We start from the raw sequence: 15,334 nt of genomic DNA, 5'->3' as shown, positions 1-15,334 counted from the left end.
ACAGACAATAATACTAAACTACAAAATAGATTGTTTTACTTAACATATATATTAAGAAATGTATAAGATTGTTTTTCAACAGATCAGCACCATAATGTTCTGATTATTATATGCTTCCATAATGATGCCTAACAGAAAATGTTGCTTTGAGTTGTTCACTAGTTTCACTCAGATTGCTACAAACACACCCAATGGCTGAATTTGCGTTTTTATGTGGACACAATTAACCCTGGCTTTCTAACAGATATTGCAACTTTAAACATGTTTTATAATGATGTAAAACTGCAGAGGTGTTTTCAATTACCCTGGCTGATTATACCTCTAATTAGGTGGTAATTGGGTGAGGCTATGCTGGGATTTACATTATGTCATCACGTACTAAAAAGAAGGATAGAGGTGTAATTTGTAACAACACAACTTCAGAAGAGTGAAAGGGAGCCAACAGGGCTCAGTCTGTAGCTCACGCAGCCCAGAGAAAAGCTCTAAGCAGGGAACATAAGTGAAAACACCTGTGTGGGTGTGTTATTGGTATAGGGACTGTAAGAGACATCAAGAATACATTAAAAAAACACCTTCTGATGTTATATTTGGTCACTTAAATTCACATTTACTCATTCACAGTCTCACATTCGCTATTAAAACAGTTGAAATAAGTAGGTGTTTGAAATCAGTATCATGCATGGACCTTTTCAATGCAGACCTTCTGACAGGTTTTAGTAGGGAAAGCACAGGTGATAATGACAACATGAATGAAAGCTCAGTTCCATTGACTAATTTATTCTAGAGAGCCAACACGCCTCAGTGGAATGCAGCTCTCATCATTGTTGTTAAGTGTTATCATTATAGTATTTAATACACCTGTGCTTTTCCTAGTGTGACATGTCAAAATGTCTGCTGGGAAAAAAAGGCCTAATCTCTTTTGTTTGATTGAAAGCCTTTGTTCTGTTGCTCTGCCAACTACATGTGCGAGTGAGCTTGCAGATGGATGCAGGATGAACAAGCTATTGGCAGCGTGTGTAATTACGTTGCATATACTGACCCCAAGTGGTAAAAATATTTACCTGCACTCTGTGGTACGGCGCAGTACTGGTTATCACATCTCCAGCCCAACTCAAAGCCAATACAGCTTTGTGAGAAACAACATTTCAATTACAAATTTCATATTTTGTATTAATTACCACAGTAATTAGTTCACTGGCGTTCTGGTTTAAAATGAGTTGTGTGTGCATTTGAGTGATTGAGAGTCACAGAGAGAGCGACACAGATTCATGAAAATCTACCTTTATTTGGATGCAAAAACTCACAACTTAAAGCAATACTGTAGCAGGGAAGAGGAATACTGATTGCTGGTTGGTTGTATGTCAGATTGTTTGGCTATTTCGTCATCCCCATTTTGATCACCGGAGGAGGACCAGGTAAGCATAGAAAATAAGCACTAAAAATAATAGCTTTTCACTGGACATTATCAGAGGATTATGTCAAAAGTTTAACAAAAGATTGTAACTTTTCTTATTAGTCCACTATGAGACTAATAAAGGATTATTTTATTTAATCGTGTTTTCGTGTAAAAGTTCATTTTTGGCAGTTTACTTTGCTCGTTTTATTTGATGTCTGTAATTGGTCCGAGCCAACACAGTTTTAACTCTGTCCTCTGATAATGTTCATGACTGTTGATTTGATGCATTGAATCAAGTTAGAAGTGGTTTTCATGTGATATTTGTTACATAAAAAACTGTCTTCTCTGTTTTAGCTGCCTTACACATAGCAATTAGTTCTCGTGTTGTCAACCAAGAGAGGCCTAGAGTCACAGATGGAATCGAGTGGGGACTGCGTAAAAACTCAGTCTGAGGTAAAATTCTCCAAGAAAAAGGATAAAAACATACACAGAAAGCAAAGCATATTAAAGCAAAGCCTAGAGGCATAAAGTAATAATACTGAAGACTAAACATAATCTATTTATTTTCTTTACCGTAAGGTAACTTAGGTAGTTGTCACATTTTGTTCTGTCAAATCTTGCAATATAAACCGATGGTTTGATCCACAGTATGAGCTACATTCCATCATGGTGTAAACAGAAATATACACAAGGCATCTACTCGAAAGGATTGTATCAAAATGTTCTAAAAATATCTCTGGTTGGTGTCACAAAAGCAAACTGTATCAAAAGCATTGGCCGAGAGCAAGCAATATAATAGGCTTAAACCCTTTTACACAACAAAAAGCAGGACAACCAATCACGTCGCTTTGATTGTGGACCTATGGAGTCCCATACGGCACATGCAATCCATTAAACTCAACACAATCAAAACACAATACGGGGGAAAAAAAACTTTTACAGCTGAACATCAGAGACAACCTCAGTTGGTCTATTGTGCTTCATACAGATTAGGTTTGGCCTGTCTATACAACAATCATGGGCTTCTTACTTCACGGATGTGTTCAAGCTACTGTTGGAAGCAGAGGCATCACGGAGCACGTAACTCTGGGGCCGATGATGATGATGGGAATGGGACATTTACAAGAAGATTACCTGTGTGTGTGACCATACGTCATTTTCATCACGAATGCTTTCCTGTGCATTGCACTTCCCTGTGTGTGTATATGCCAGATTCTCCAGAGTTTTTTCTGGGCTTTGCATTGATTTTTATGACGGTCTGATTCTATTTCTGGCCTCTTTCCCCTCAGTGTCGCCGGCTCTGTGACGCCTCTGACTGTACGTCTATGTGGCCTTAATGCAGGAGTTGTTTACTGTAAACATCATGGGCCATGAAGACTGCACAGGCAGCATGGTACAACTGTAATACTGTAGATTGCACAGAAATCCTAATTATTTAATTCATAACCTAATTGTTATACATTCCTATGTTCCATAACATTGCACATGCCTTTAATGAACACTTAGCACCATGCAACCTGAAGATGAGGTGGCTCCTGAATCCATCAAAAGTTGAAACAGGCCTTCTATTATGTAGGGTTTTTTTTTCTCTTTTTCTTTTTTACAGTAAAAGTGAGAGTCAATGAGAGTGAATGAGAAAAGATGAAAGGTAACTTAAATTTCATGTTTTACATCTATATAGTGTTTAATAATAGGCTGGCATTTGATCCTTTCTCAGTAGATTTGAATTATGCTGTCGCTTATACTTCACGGGCCCTTATCATTGACACTAACTTTAGGAGACAGAAGTTGAATTTCCTCCTGACAGCAAACTGACACCGCTGCAGGTGAACTGATTATACTTCAGCTCCAGTTTAACCTTTTGATAACTGTACACACAGTGTGTGAGCGGGATGAGTACGAAATGAGACCTTGACGATTGAGACTCATTAACAGTAATGTAATTTATTTTAATTTTTTTTTTTTAATAAAATGAAGTCAGGAGTGCAGGCTTTGATTATTTTGGGGATTAGCTGTTACGACTCTCCAGGGCTGTGTCTGATAAGGATTTTTGGGGTGCTATCTCCACTCTCACCTCCCTGTGTTTACTCTGCTCCTGGACACACACTATGCACATATGTTGTGTCAACCATTCAGTCCTGTCTGAATGAGCCTGTCTTGTGTGAAGAGATCTACATGGTTGGAACGTGTTAAAGGGTGAGATTGGGATGATGCTAGGTACAATGGTGCATACCACCGGAGGCGGTACAGTGTACAGTGGTGTGTCTCGGTCTGGGTGTGGCTGGAGCGCTCACTCTACTCTTCAGCAGCCTGAGGCAGCTGCTTCTCATACAGGCTGAGGACGTGATGCACAAACTGGTACTGCTCGCCCGTCTGGATCATCCCACCCCTGAGAAACGTGCACAGAAAGACACACACACAGTGGTTGGTCACTCGGTCCACCACATTAATATAGACTGAGATGTCATTCTGAGACGGATTGCCGTGAGATCCCGCCCAAAAATTCATGGTCTGTTCAAGGTCAAAGTTTTCACTTAACCAGTGAAATATCTCATCATCTACAAGATAGAGTGCAACCTCATGACCGTAATGACGGACTTTTCCTCTTCATCACCATATGGTTGACATTTGTGGTTTTGAGCCAAATGTCTCAACTGTTAGATGAATTGCCATGACATGAATTATTTTAACTTTAATAGCATTTGAATTACTCCTTGATTCTGCTTTATAGCTAAGTTGCTCACATGCTAAACAAAAGCCTGCCTAACATCATTGTGAGCATGTTAGCGTGACGCTCAATAGCAGAAGCCAGACTCACAAAGCAGGTAGCATAGCTGCAGACTCTCTTTTCATTTCTTCAGTTATTGAAAACTGTGTCAGCATTCGACACAACGGACCATGACTTTGTGACTTGTCAAACACAGGTGTAACTTATAACACTGTATTGCTTGCGTTCTACTTGGGTGTGCCCGGTTCAGAGCAAAGCCATTGTGTCTGTAAAAAAGCTAGAATATCTTACTGGGACACTTAAATGGAACAAAGCCATAATTTATTTGTTATTAGTTTGACATGTTTCCGCTACAATCACAAGTTCAAATTTAGAAATAGTTCAAAGACATTTGTCTCATTAATACTCTGGTTAACTTATCCTTCTAGGATATATGACCACTCTACTGGGCTGTAAAAATTACACTGTATATCACAAGAAGGCTGTAAACACACTGGTTGATAATCCAACTGTAAAAACTTTACATTGTTGAGCTTGTTTTTGTTGAAAATTGATCTCACACCAACTTACTGTTTAAACCAGATCAACAGAAACTACGTATTGACTCTTTTCCCACAACAAACATAACTAAGACATGGACATGAGCATGGAGAAGGGCTAATAATATCCCACCTGTCCAGACGGAGCTGGCAGGTGGTCCTCAGGATGTCAACCACACCCTCAGTCCTCAGCTGCTTGCACAGGATGGAGGTGGCGATGAAGCAGCCAGTTCGACCAATTCCAGCACTGCGGACAAAACGTTAGAGGGGTAAAGGGACGCAGGAGAAAATGGATGGATCTGTGTATTGATTAGCACACCATTAATTTGATTAATGTCAAATCCTCCGAGGGGGAAATCAGACAGTCGAAAAATGGAAGAAGGCAAACGGTCGGGTCGGCTCTGCCAAGTTGTTTCTATCGTAAAAAGTGTTCCTCTAATATTAAGCTGGGCAATTTTCCCTATGTTCTCTATATATCGAACAAGCTACTTTTGTACCTGCAGTGGACAATTATAGGGCCACTGGATGGCGGGGCTTCCTCTCGGGCCCTTTCCACTTCCTGCACCAGCTCCAGAAGAGGCGGAGCCTTGTCTGGAGTCTTCTGATCAGGCCACGAGGTGTACCAGTACTGCTGCAGACTGCGCTCCTCTCCCCCACACTGGCGCCCACACACACATGCACACACACGCACACACACACACACACACACACACACACACACACACACACACACACACACACACACACACACACGCACACAAATAAAGTACTGATGTGATCACACGTGCACATAAGACACACTGAGAATCTGCCTGTTGCTCTAAATGCATACCCAAATTGTTACCTTGGTGTTAGTTGCTACGACAACAATGAAAGCAGAGCAAGACGGCAAGACAAAAAAAGAGTAAGGGATTCGAAAAAGAGGTTTCATAGTCTCGTCCTCCATTTCCCGTACTGTAACATAATCAAATCCATCACCCGCCTCTGTTTCCCGAGTGTCTGACAATAATCATTCATCAAACAACATAAAAAACAAGCTTTTAACTCAGCACAGTTATATAATAACCCCTTGGCGCGTAGTAATCACATGCAGGCTGCATTTACTGAATTATCATGTTTGGCTTGATGCCACCATGACCCCAAATTCAATATAAATTGCTGTTGCATTTTTAGTCAGATTGGTAGTGTGGCTCTAAGAATGGCCTGTAGATGCAGCACTTCGGTCTGCACTGAAATCTCTCTCTGTCTAATTATTTGATGAATTGCCATGGAATTTGGTTGACATTCATGATCGATAGAAGGACTTTGGTGATTCTCTGACTTTGGTTTTAGTGTCACCAGGTTTAAATTGTAGTTTCAAGTGAAATGTTTTGAACTACTTTTGGATGGATTGCCATGATGCATACACACACACTCATGCTCCCCTCAGGATGAATCCCTAAACTTTTTGTTTGGTATTGTCATATGGCCAAAACTTTTCCTTTAATTTGTCCAAAAGATGGTTAACTAGGCGAAAACCTTCGGCTCTGTAAAGTGAAGCCAATGCAAAAGTGTCCTAAACTTGCAGGCTTTATAATGGACTACAGGCTGCACAAAAAGTCAGTTTGTATAATGTAAAAAATGTTCTACTTCTCACTTGATTTATTACACCACTAAACATTATAAACATGACATTATGGTCTCGTTTTCCAGTTTAAAGTCTTTCTCAATCCAGCATAATGCCAAAATAGTATATTTACAAGAGGTTGGAACTCACCCCTCAACTTGTTTTCAGCAATGTGCACTGTATTTGTTCTTTTTGTGAGTTATTTTCAACACTCTGTCTGTGTGTTACCTTTAAAGTAAACACCCTCAGACTGTAGTCATCCTCCTGCGTTACTGTCACAACAGTGATCTCGATGCCCTCATGGGTCACAGTGTCCTCAGGCCAGTACTCTGCACATTTCTGCAAGACACAATGAACACTCAAGTGGATATTTTTACTCCTTCGACTGTCAACTTTTCTGTCCCTTTATCAATGAATGCATCCATCGTCATCATCATTGCCCTGCCCGACCTCGTTTTTCTCCTCCAGGTTGGTGATCATCACTATGATTGGGCTTCTCTCCTGCCACACCATCCTCCAGAAGTCCCCCACTGTGTTCACGGTGGGACCCTGTGTGGCAATGTAGGCGCACTCCTCATCTCCATAACCCTGCAGAGCGCGCACACACACACATCCACACACAATACAAGGTTTTATCCATGGAGCATGATCAAAGTGGCAACATCACAAAGCTTACAAACACACATATTTTCACTTACTTTGAGATAATTAGCATTGATGTAAGTATTGAGAAAATCGTCTTCATCCTGTGACTTCAAGATCACTCTGCTGTGTGTGTCTGGAGGATGACAGTGTGAGGTTACCATGAAGATAGAGGAATACATGGCTTGTAATTCAAAAAGATGACAGCAGAAGAAGATGCAGTGGTGCTGTGTTTCAGTGTGAATATCAATATTCTGGTGCACAGAGAGAGACCTTTTACAAACACATCTGAGCTAAATAGTTGATGAGCATGTGAAATTATTCAAGAGAAGCAGCACAAAAAAGCAGTTTTCACAATATTTACAACCGCATGATCTCTTTTAGTGACTGTTCCACTCGTGTTGCAGCTGTACTCACTGGGTAAGATGGTTTTGTAGCGGTTCTTTCTCACCAGCCCTGGGTAGTTGTACTCCTTAGGGTCCACAAAGTTCATGGGAGTTTCCTGCCGATGGACACAGAACAATGGGTGCAATAGCAGTCAGTCCTTGCAGACATGGAGGGGAAGTCCTAACCATGCCTTCTACTGCAGGAGAATTATATCCAACAAGTCATCAACTACCCTTCAGCCTAAACTGCTGCTGTCTAATTGTATGTGATAATTTACAAACGACTCGTGTGCGGTCTTGAACGTGCATCTTCCTGCCGAGCAGACACTCAGATCCTCTGTGGGTTTTCGTATGCAAATATGGCTGTTTCTATCCTGCCTTCGCCCACTAACACACAGTGTAAAAGCTTACGTGTGTGCGTGTGTGTGTGTGTGCATGCGTTGCTGTGTCTATGCGTGTGTGTCAGTGTATGTCTTTTCTGGTGAGTCTCTGTTCATCCCTGTTAATCTAAAGCGTGTAGGTGGGTGAGCTGCTGTTGCTGCGCTCACATAAAACTCAGCCTGCAGGCTTTGGTCATCTATGGCCCGTGTGTGCAGCATGGCAGGGGTCAGGCTGTTGGATCCCTGTCGGAGGTACTCCTTGGCCGACTGGTCTCTGGGAGAGAGCTGGCCTCCGTAGCCGTAGGGCTCAGTGCACCCTGGTGTACACATGTCCAGGGTCAGGGAAACATTGGAGCCCCTCCTGTGTGATACACATTGAATCATACGAATGTGTTTATCACTGCTGTACAAGTTTAGCCGTCTGTTCCGTGCAATATGGATTTTAAATCCACGTACACAACAAAGATATAGAACTAGTCACAATAAAACTTATATCCAAAAATACTCCCAGCCCTGCGCCGCCCACCCTGACCTCTCCTGAAGCCCCACTGATGTGACGGTGAGGGTGGCAGCATCTCCCTCCGTCCTGGCGTCGAGGCCTATGTCAAAGACCGGCGTCTGGGGCATCGGGTCCATGTCCATCAGATCCTCCTGAGCGTCTGTCCACTCTGACAGGGTGAAGGAGGGCTGGCGGCTCACCGACTGACGGCGATCACCAATGTCCCGCGACACAGTTTCTGACGACCACGAGCCGTAACGCCACTTACACGCCATGTGGACAACCTGAAGACGGGTTAAAGGAAGAAAGCCCGAATCACATCAAGCAAGCAACAAACCGGCCAATCTGAATAATCAAGTCAATAGTTTCCTCCTCCAAAATTGTCATGCTTCTTTCTGGTGAGTTCAAATGATTGAACATGCATTATATTTCTCACATTCACACAGAAATAACTGGGCAGGCAGGAATTGAATGTTTTACCATGATGACACAGATGGCCACACCAATGCCTGCAGTTCCATGGACAATCCAGTTGTGCTCTTTGGTGTTCACAACTTCCCTCATCAACAGCATGGACTGAGCAGTGCAGAGAGAAAAAGACAGGGGGAGTCAGCATGTCTTCAGAGTTTCTTTCTTGCACTCTCCATCCAAAACAAACGTCTGTATTGGCGAGTTGCAGGACGGACACTTACGTCCATTCCAAATATTGGGTGGCAGGGTAAGATGAAGCCAAGGTAGAAGTCAATGACCTGCAGGGCTTTGTAGATGGAAGACAGAGGTCCATTTCCTTCCACCACAAAAAACACCCAGTACCCCTGGGAGGAGAGAGGGAAGGCAGACTGTCACTGTGAACTCACCCGTCATTCATGCTCTGGTAATCAGGCTGTGGCTTCTCTCGGGTGAAAAGGAACCCAGAAGAAAAGAAGATGGGCCATCACGCGTGCATAAAGATGATGTAAGACGACCACATCCATAACTAGTGTCATAATCATGGCTGCGTTTACGAAGGCCTTATTTTGTTCATTTATTTTTTACATATGGTAATGAACTGTACAATTCCAGCCCAAACATTTTAATTTGGGCTATGATAAGAAAATCTCTGGGAAAAAAATAAGGGTCAATACAGAACACCTTGTGCTCAGCCACCATTTGCATCGCTAATGTCGCAGTTAAACAACTGTGGATTTGACTGGTCTATGCCGAGCTGGAAGGTCATCTTAATCTAATTTAAAGCGGACATTTGAGTAGCAATCAAACAAGTAAATACCAGCTATAAGTAAATAACTTTTAATAAATGAAACTGACGCCCTTTAACGTACCGTGACTTGGGAGACGGCAAACAGTGCAGCCCAGCAGTGGATCTGAATCACGAGCGCGTACACCTTGTGCATGAACACTTCCTCTCCCTGCGGGCTTTGGCCCCCTGCAGGTCCATCTTTGCACTTTGGGAGCCTGTCTTTTTTAAAGGCTCCGTCGCCTATTTTATCAGTCTTTGTGGGCTCATCTAGCCAGACGGGGTCCTCGTCGGGCCTCAGGAAGATGGAGTCCTCAGTGTGGGAACGGGTGGAGCTGCTCAGCCGGCGGGTCATGATACCCCTAAATGAAGACATATTTCTATGTTACATTATTGTATAATGCGCTGCCGTATATATCAACAAACTAATTTAAATAAAATACTGCAAGATTACGAGCGTGTGATCTCAAATATAGTAAAAAAAAAAAAAAAGAGAATAGAATACATTGTGTGCTTTAGTTGTTGCTTTAAAGGTGCTAAATTAAATATTCAGTTATTGCGAAGTAGCTTCAGCCCTCCGGTTCCCTTCCCTTTGTGAGCTCTGTCTGCACTGTTGCCTTTGTTTGCACCATTTGTGCTGTTGGCACCGTTAGCCGCCAGCACAGCCATGTTGAGAGCTGTGTCGGGGCAATCCATCAATCATCTATCTGCTCTGAATTTTTAAACGAGCACCTTCAACCCCACAACAAAAAAGTCCAGCGCGGGTAAAGACACATGCCACTTTCAATTGTCTTGCATAAGCAATCACACGTTAATACTTGTTTTGTCTGAGCTGCTTTACTAATACATAAAAAAAATTCAACCAAACTACGAGTGGATTTCCAGTTCAATTACGTGTTGCCTGTGTTTGTCAGGCTGTGTTTTTAAATGAGCGTGTGTATGACAGAGAGAGAGTTGCGTTTATTCCACTGGCCTATTCAGATGTATAGCTAAGCGGCTTGGAGTGGCTCTCATCTCCGGATCCTCTTGTCTCCCTCACATTGGACTCTATTGGGTGACTGTGTGTGTGTGTGTGTGTGTGTGTGTGTTTGAGAGAGAGAGAGAGAGAGAGAGAGAGAGAGAGAGAGAGAGAGAGAGAGAGAGAGAGGCCCTATTGTGGAGAGATGAGTCAGGGGTAGCGTGTTTACAGCCCTGTCCGTCGCCTTGGCAACAGAGTGGCTCTCATCCCTCTCATTCGTCCTGAGCATTATTATCTACTGACAACACACACACACACACACACACACACACACACGCATGCACACACGCACACGCGCGCGCACGCACACACACACGCACAGCCTCTCTGTATCAGTCAGCGGTGCGTTCATGGCCCTTTTCCGCGCTGCACTTTTGTCCTTTAACCATTAATGAAGGTGTTTCGTACATTTGGCTGATTACCGCCGCGTGGTGTGTGTGTGATGTGTGAATGTGGGGGCCTGTGAGAGGGGCGGTGTTAGCGCACAAATCCCTTTTATCTGAATGTGTTGCTGATGGCTAAATCTGTCAGCGGTGAGTTTGGAAGTTTTTTTTCTTTTTTTCTTTTATCAATGACTAACAACCAACAATGCAGACAAAAATGACTTTCCAGTTGGCTTCCTGGGGTATCAAAAAAAAAACTGAACAGCCTGTCACATGACTCACCTATGATAGATGGCAGGGAGCTGGTGGGAGTCAGATCACATGATCAAGATAAATCCTGTATCCCGTGGCAACCAGCCGTTGTCAGCCATTGTGTGGCGGAGTCAAATCTGAAGGGCAGAAGACGACACATCTCATCTTCAAAACTTGACAATAAAGAAAAGAAAGGTGTTTTCACGGGTCTCCTGAACACATCTGGGCGAGACGGCGCGTGACTCAACTGGTCAAGACGAGGTTGGGAACCTCCTTTCATCAAAAGACGGCTCTGAGGAGCACCGTCAGCTCCCAGCTGTGGGTCCACGAGCGGAGGACGGTGATGTAAGGTGACACAGTGAACTGTCAATATTTCTCCCCCTCTCTTTCTTCCTCTGCCTCTCTCTCTCTTTCCCTACGAGGCGGGGATGATTGGAGCCAGACTAAGCAGACACCCTCAGAAATACATTTAGATTGCTCCGGTGGAATCAGTATGCATGAAGTCAAGCCTCCTCTGCTGCCTCTCAGCTCCCCTCCTCTCCTTCTGTGCCGCTGGACCCTGTTGAACGAATGAGGTGAGCTCAGCGGAATATGAGACCACACCAGTGGCAGGAGATAAGTCTCAGTGTGTGTGTGTGTGTGTGTGTGTGTGTGTGTGTGTGTGTGTTAGAGAGAGTCAGTGCAGATGTTGACCAGAGGGAAGCTGCTTTGAGTCCTTTTCTATTTTTCTTTGCTTGCTGCAAAGGTGGTTTTGAAGTGATGACGCCAGTTAGCCTGTAGTCATAGCAACGTGCATACATACAATGTACACACACACACACACACACACACACACACACACACACACACACACAGAGTGTGTTGTATAAGAGGAGCTGGGAAAGTTTAGCTTGCTTCCGTTCTCAAACAATGGCTGGACGAGTAGATGAGTTGATGGAGGGATGAATGGGAGGAAAAGCAGCTCTTTTTTTGTGTGTGAAGGTTGTCTGAGGCAATGACGCAGTGAGGTTGGCGTTTTGGTAACTGTGGCAACCAACATATACTGTAGCGCACGCACGCACACATTACACACACACACTCGTCGGCGGACACACTGCATGAAAAATGAAAAGTACAAACATGCATCTGCACTGGGAGAGCAGTGGCAATATTCACGTTTGTCTAAAAAAAATAAATCTCTTTGCTTTGATTCTTTGAGGTAAATCTCTTTGTTTTTTCTGCTGCTCGCTTCGGCTGCTGGGCGATTGCTCGGTGAATTGTTTGGTACACTTAACCGTCGCTGGAGCTGGGATTTCACAAATACTAAGGTCATGATTTCTTTTGACAAGACACCAGAAATAAAGTCTGACATTTCTTCCCCCCCCCTGCGGTCAACCGTTGTATTCTATATCCCAACACGTTGTGGCAAAGGTCTTCTCACTGCCAGGAAGTCCAGGTGGGTAAATAATAACTACATTCTTATCGACAGAGGTTGCAGAACATATGTGTTGAAAATACTGAAATCAGTATATGAAATATGAAATCTCCCAAGCTCATGACATAATGCTGAGGACATGACCTCAGTGTCCTCATGGTAAACACGTTCCTGCATTCAAGCCTTCAACAAACTCTTTTTCTCTTTTGTTTTCTCTTTCAGTTTTTAGTGTCACACTGTGAGTGTCAGTTTCCTGTATTCTGCATCAGAATGTTTCAGCTTTTCCTTGAAGCTACACGATGTTAACACTGCAACAACAACAAAAAAAAGTCAAATTTATTTTCCCCATCCATCAGATGGGACTATTCCAGATGTCTTGGTCATCGTTTTGTACACATTTCTCCAGAATTGAAGCTCATTTGACTATCATTTGGTATTTTTGGAGACCTTAGAATTAGAAATTGAAGATACACTCGTGTGGGTTGAAGTAATGACAATGATTGTTATAAATACCAATAAATGATCACAAACTGCCAGTTTTAATCTCAGATGCAATGTCCCTGTCGATTGTTGGGTAGCTCACAATAAAGTTGGTGTTCAAAATGACACAAAACCAGAGCGTGACAGACCACACCAAGCTGCAGAAACAAGCTGAATATTCGTCAAAGAGGGAGGCAGTTTATTCAAACACATTTGACAGTCCAATGATACACAAACTCCAATTAGCCAAAGTATTCTATGAAAAATGTATTGTGAAAAGTGGATCCATGGCAAATATGACATGAATCCTGACAGCTGATTCAGCCTCATTCTTCACAGAAGGTCTACTGTCTTTGGGTCCTTACAAACACCACCCCCTCAGTCTTCAAATAGAGTATGTGTGGAGTGTTTCCATTGATCTGCGTCCATTCAAAGCACCCCGCTGAGTCCGAACGGGGCCGTACAGCAGAACCGCAGGACCAGGAAGCGCTGTCTGCCGACAGCTGTTAAATGCTCTGTCCCTGCAATCAGGAACAAGACGAATTAATCTGGTTTAATAATTTGTTTCTTTCGGCGACAGCTGGCTCGTGTTTGAGTGGACATCCCTGAGGCTCCCAGCGTGTCCGTCTGGAAATACGATGTGTTCAAATCTGCTCTATTTTCAGAAATGTGCAGGACTTGTTTTGCTTTGTCCCCACCATGACAGTAAAACTCCCGGGTGGAGCGGCGTTGTTCTGTTTCCCGGGGGAATCAAAAGCGCGTCGAGGTTGAAGTATCGATCATGTTGTGGAAGTGCTGAACGTGGCAGGGGGACGAGGTAAGAGGAAGCGCTTACTGAAAGTGATGACGGGATGGTAACTTGAGATAAAGTCACGAGGGCCGAGACCTGCCTCGTCAACCTTTTTTCTGTCATACACACTCACACAGATAACATCCCGGTATCAATACACACATGAGCTGACGATGACCTTAGCATTAAACACCCGGGCAAGCCTGCAGCTTCCGAATGTACACCACAGGGACAGATAATCAATCGGCTCCATTGTTTACATACACTCCTACAATCTCTCGCCGCCGCTCCAGGGGCATTTCAAAGAGAAATGTCATTAACACACGTATAAACTTACAATTCAGTCGAAGCTATACTGCATGAATAATTGAAATGTGCTGCACGGGGAATTGATTCACAGACTGCCGAAGATAAATTTGGATTGCCGGTGACAAAGGATCGCGTTACATGATTGCACTGCATCAAAACACCAGTGCAGGAACGGCATTCTCTGGCAGTCATTCATGCTAAGACAAAACACCATTCATATCACGTACATGGCTACGGAGAGCGAGAGCGACCACACAGTGCAGAGCTGGGTGGATTAGTAATGAATCACCCGGGGAGGTGGACTGTTGCATCTCGCTCTGGTAACTCCCACATTGTCACAGAGACATGATACAACACAGTGGAAATCAAGCTTCGAATGATAATCGCTGGGAGAGGAGACTCTCAGTGAGAGCGGCACCAAAGAACCAACCTGTTGGCAAATAATCAGTTCTGATCATCTGAAAATGAACACGCACATACAGAGGCTCCATCACACGTCCCTACCTTTTCACAGCCGGGGAAAGCGCAGCAGCCAGATGAACAGTGGGGGCTTTGCTGAGGAATTGGTATTCACCTCATGTCGCACAGCCACGGAGGGGGAAAGAGGGAGAGAGCGAGGGAGGAGAGGAGAGCTGGAACAGTCACTCACCCAGAGCCTTAAGTCTGGTTAGGATAAGTCCTCTTACCTGGCTGAGCCCGTCTTCACATCGCCATCTGCTGCTCTGCTCCCGTCGAGCCAAAGACCAGGAGCCAAACACCAAGAACCACGGCAATCCCTTTACTGCTCCTCTCTGTCTGGGAGGAGAGGGAGCGGGCTTTCATGTAAGAAGGAGGCAGACTGACAGCGAGAGGCAGAGGACGTGTGTGAGGGTAGGGACGGCAGAATCTGAGAATGTGTGTTTGTGTGAGAAATAGAGGAATACAAAGTCTGAAGGGTGTTCTTTTGTTTGTATCCTGGAGGAGAGAGAGAGAGAGAGAGAGAGAGAGAGAGAGAGAGAGAGATAGAGAGAGAGAGATCCACAGGCGGCAGCTTCGTCTAGGTATATGCAGCAAGAGGCTGTACGGTAGCCTTGGCAACAGAGCCAGAATGAGGGAGAGCGAGCGAGGGAGCTAGAGAGAGAGAGAGAGAGAGAGAGAGAGAGAGAGAGAGAGAGAGAGAGAGAGAGAGCGAGCGAAAGAGAGAGAGTATGTGTGTATTAATCACATTGTAGGCACATAAATCTGTTCACACAGTCACATTACTGGGTCTCGCCTCCAAAGCATCACTCCCACATGTTA

At 43.9% G+C, this 15,334-nt stretch overlaps 1 protein-coding gene across 2 annotated transcripts; it reads right to left on the bottom strand.

The window, feature by feature from the left end:
* Positions 1–1,265: 1,265 nt before the first annotated feature.
* Positions 1,266–15,112, bottom strand: LOC137804129 (tyrosine-protein phosphatase non-receptor type 5-like). Of its 2 annotated transcripts, none has more exons than XM_068603167.1 (14): positions 14,743–15,112; positions 11,094–11,200; positions 9,496–9,772; positions 8,869–8,991; positions 8,657–8,752; positions 8,210–8,460; positions 7,846–8,038; positions 7,329–7,413; positions 6,968–7,047; positions 6,720–6,857; positions 6,498–6,608; positions 5,161–5,321; positions 4,797–4,910; positions 1,266–3,785 (listed from the first exon to the last, which is right to left on the bottom strand). In XM_068603167.1, the coding sequence occupies exons 3-14, from the start codon at positions 9,763–9,765 to the stop codon at positions 3,692–3,694; spliced, it is 1,716 nt and encodes a 571-aa protein (XP_068459268.1). In that variant the 5' UTR covers positions 9,766–9,772; positions 11,094–11,200; positions 14,743–15,112; the 3' UTR covers positions 1,266–3,691. The 2 variants fall into 2 exon arrangements, with proteins under 2 accessions (XP_068459268.1, XP_068459269.1); XM_068603168.1 differs by lacking the exon at positions 14,743–15,112 and adding an exon at positions 14,561–14,695.
* Between the last annotated feature and the right edge of the window lie 222 nt (positions 15,113–15,334).

This window comes from Clinocottus analis, unplaced genomic scaffold (assembly GCF_023055335.1).
Source record: "Clinocottus analis isolate CAN_PGR_092001 unplaced genomic scaffold, fCliAna1.0.p SCAF_6, whole genome shotgun sequence".
NCBI classification, from domain to species: domain Eukaryota; kingdom Metazoa; phylum Chordata; class Actinopteri; order Perciformes; family Cottidae; genus Clinocottus; species Clinocottus analis.
The sequence above is the reverse complement of the archived record's forward strand: the minus strand, read 5'-3'. Positions and strand labels throughout refer to the sequence as shown.

Coding starts and splice junctions, on each gene's coding strand:
- LOC137804129 (XM_068603167.1), bottom strand. CDS start 9,765: ATGACCCGCCGGCTGAGCAGCTCCACCCGTTCCCACACTGAGGACTCC. Junction 8,039..8,209: donor TCAGTGGGGCTTCAGGAGAG/GTCAGGGTGGGC, acceptor TGTATCACACAG/GAGGGGCTCCAATGTTTCCC. Junction 5,322..6,497: donor TGAGGGTGTTTACTTTAAAG/GTAACACACAGA, acceptor TGTGGGCGCCAG/TGTGGGGGAGAGGAGCGCAG.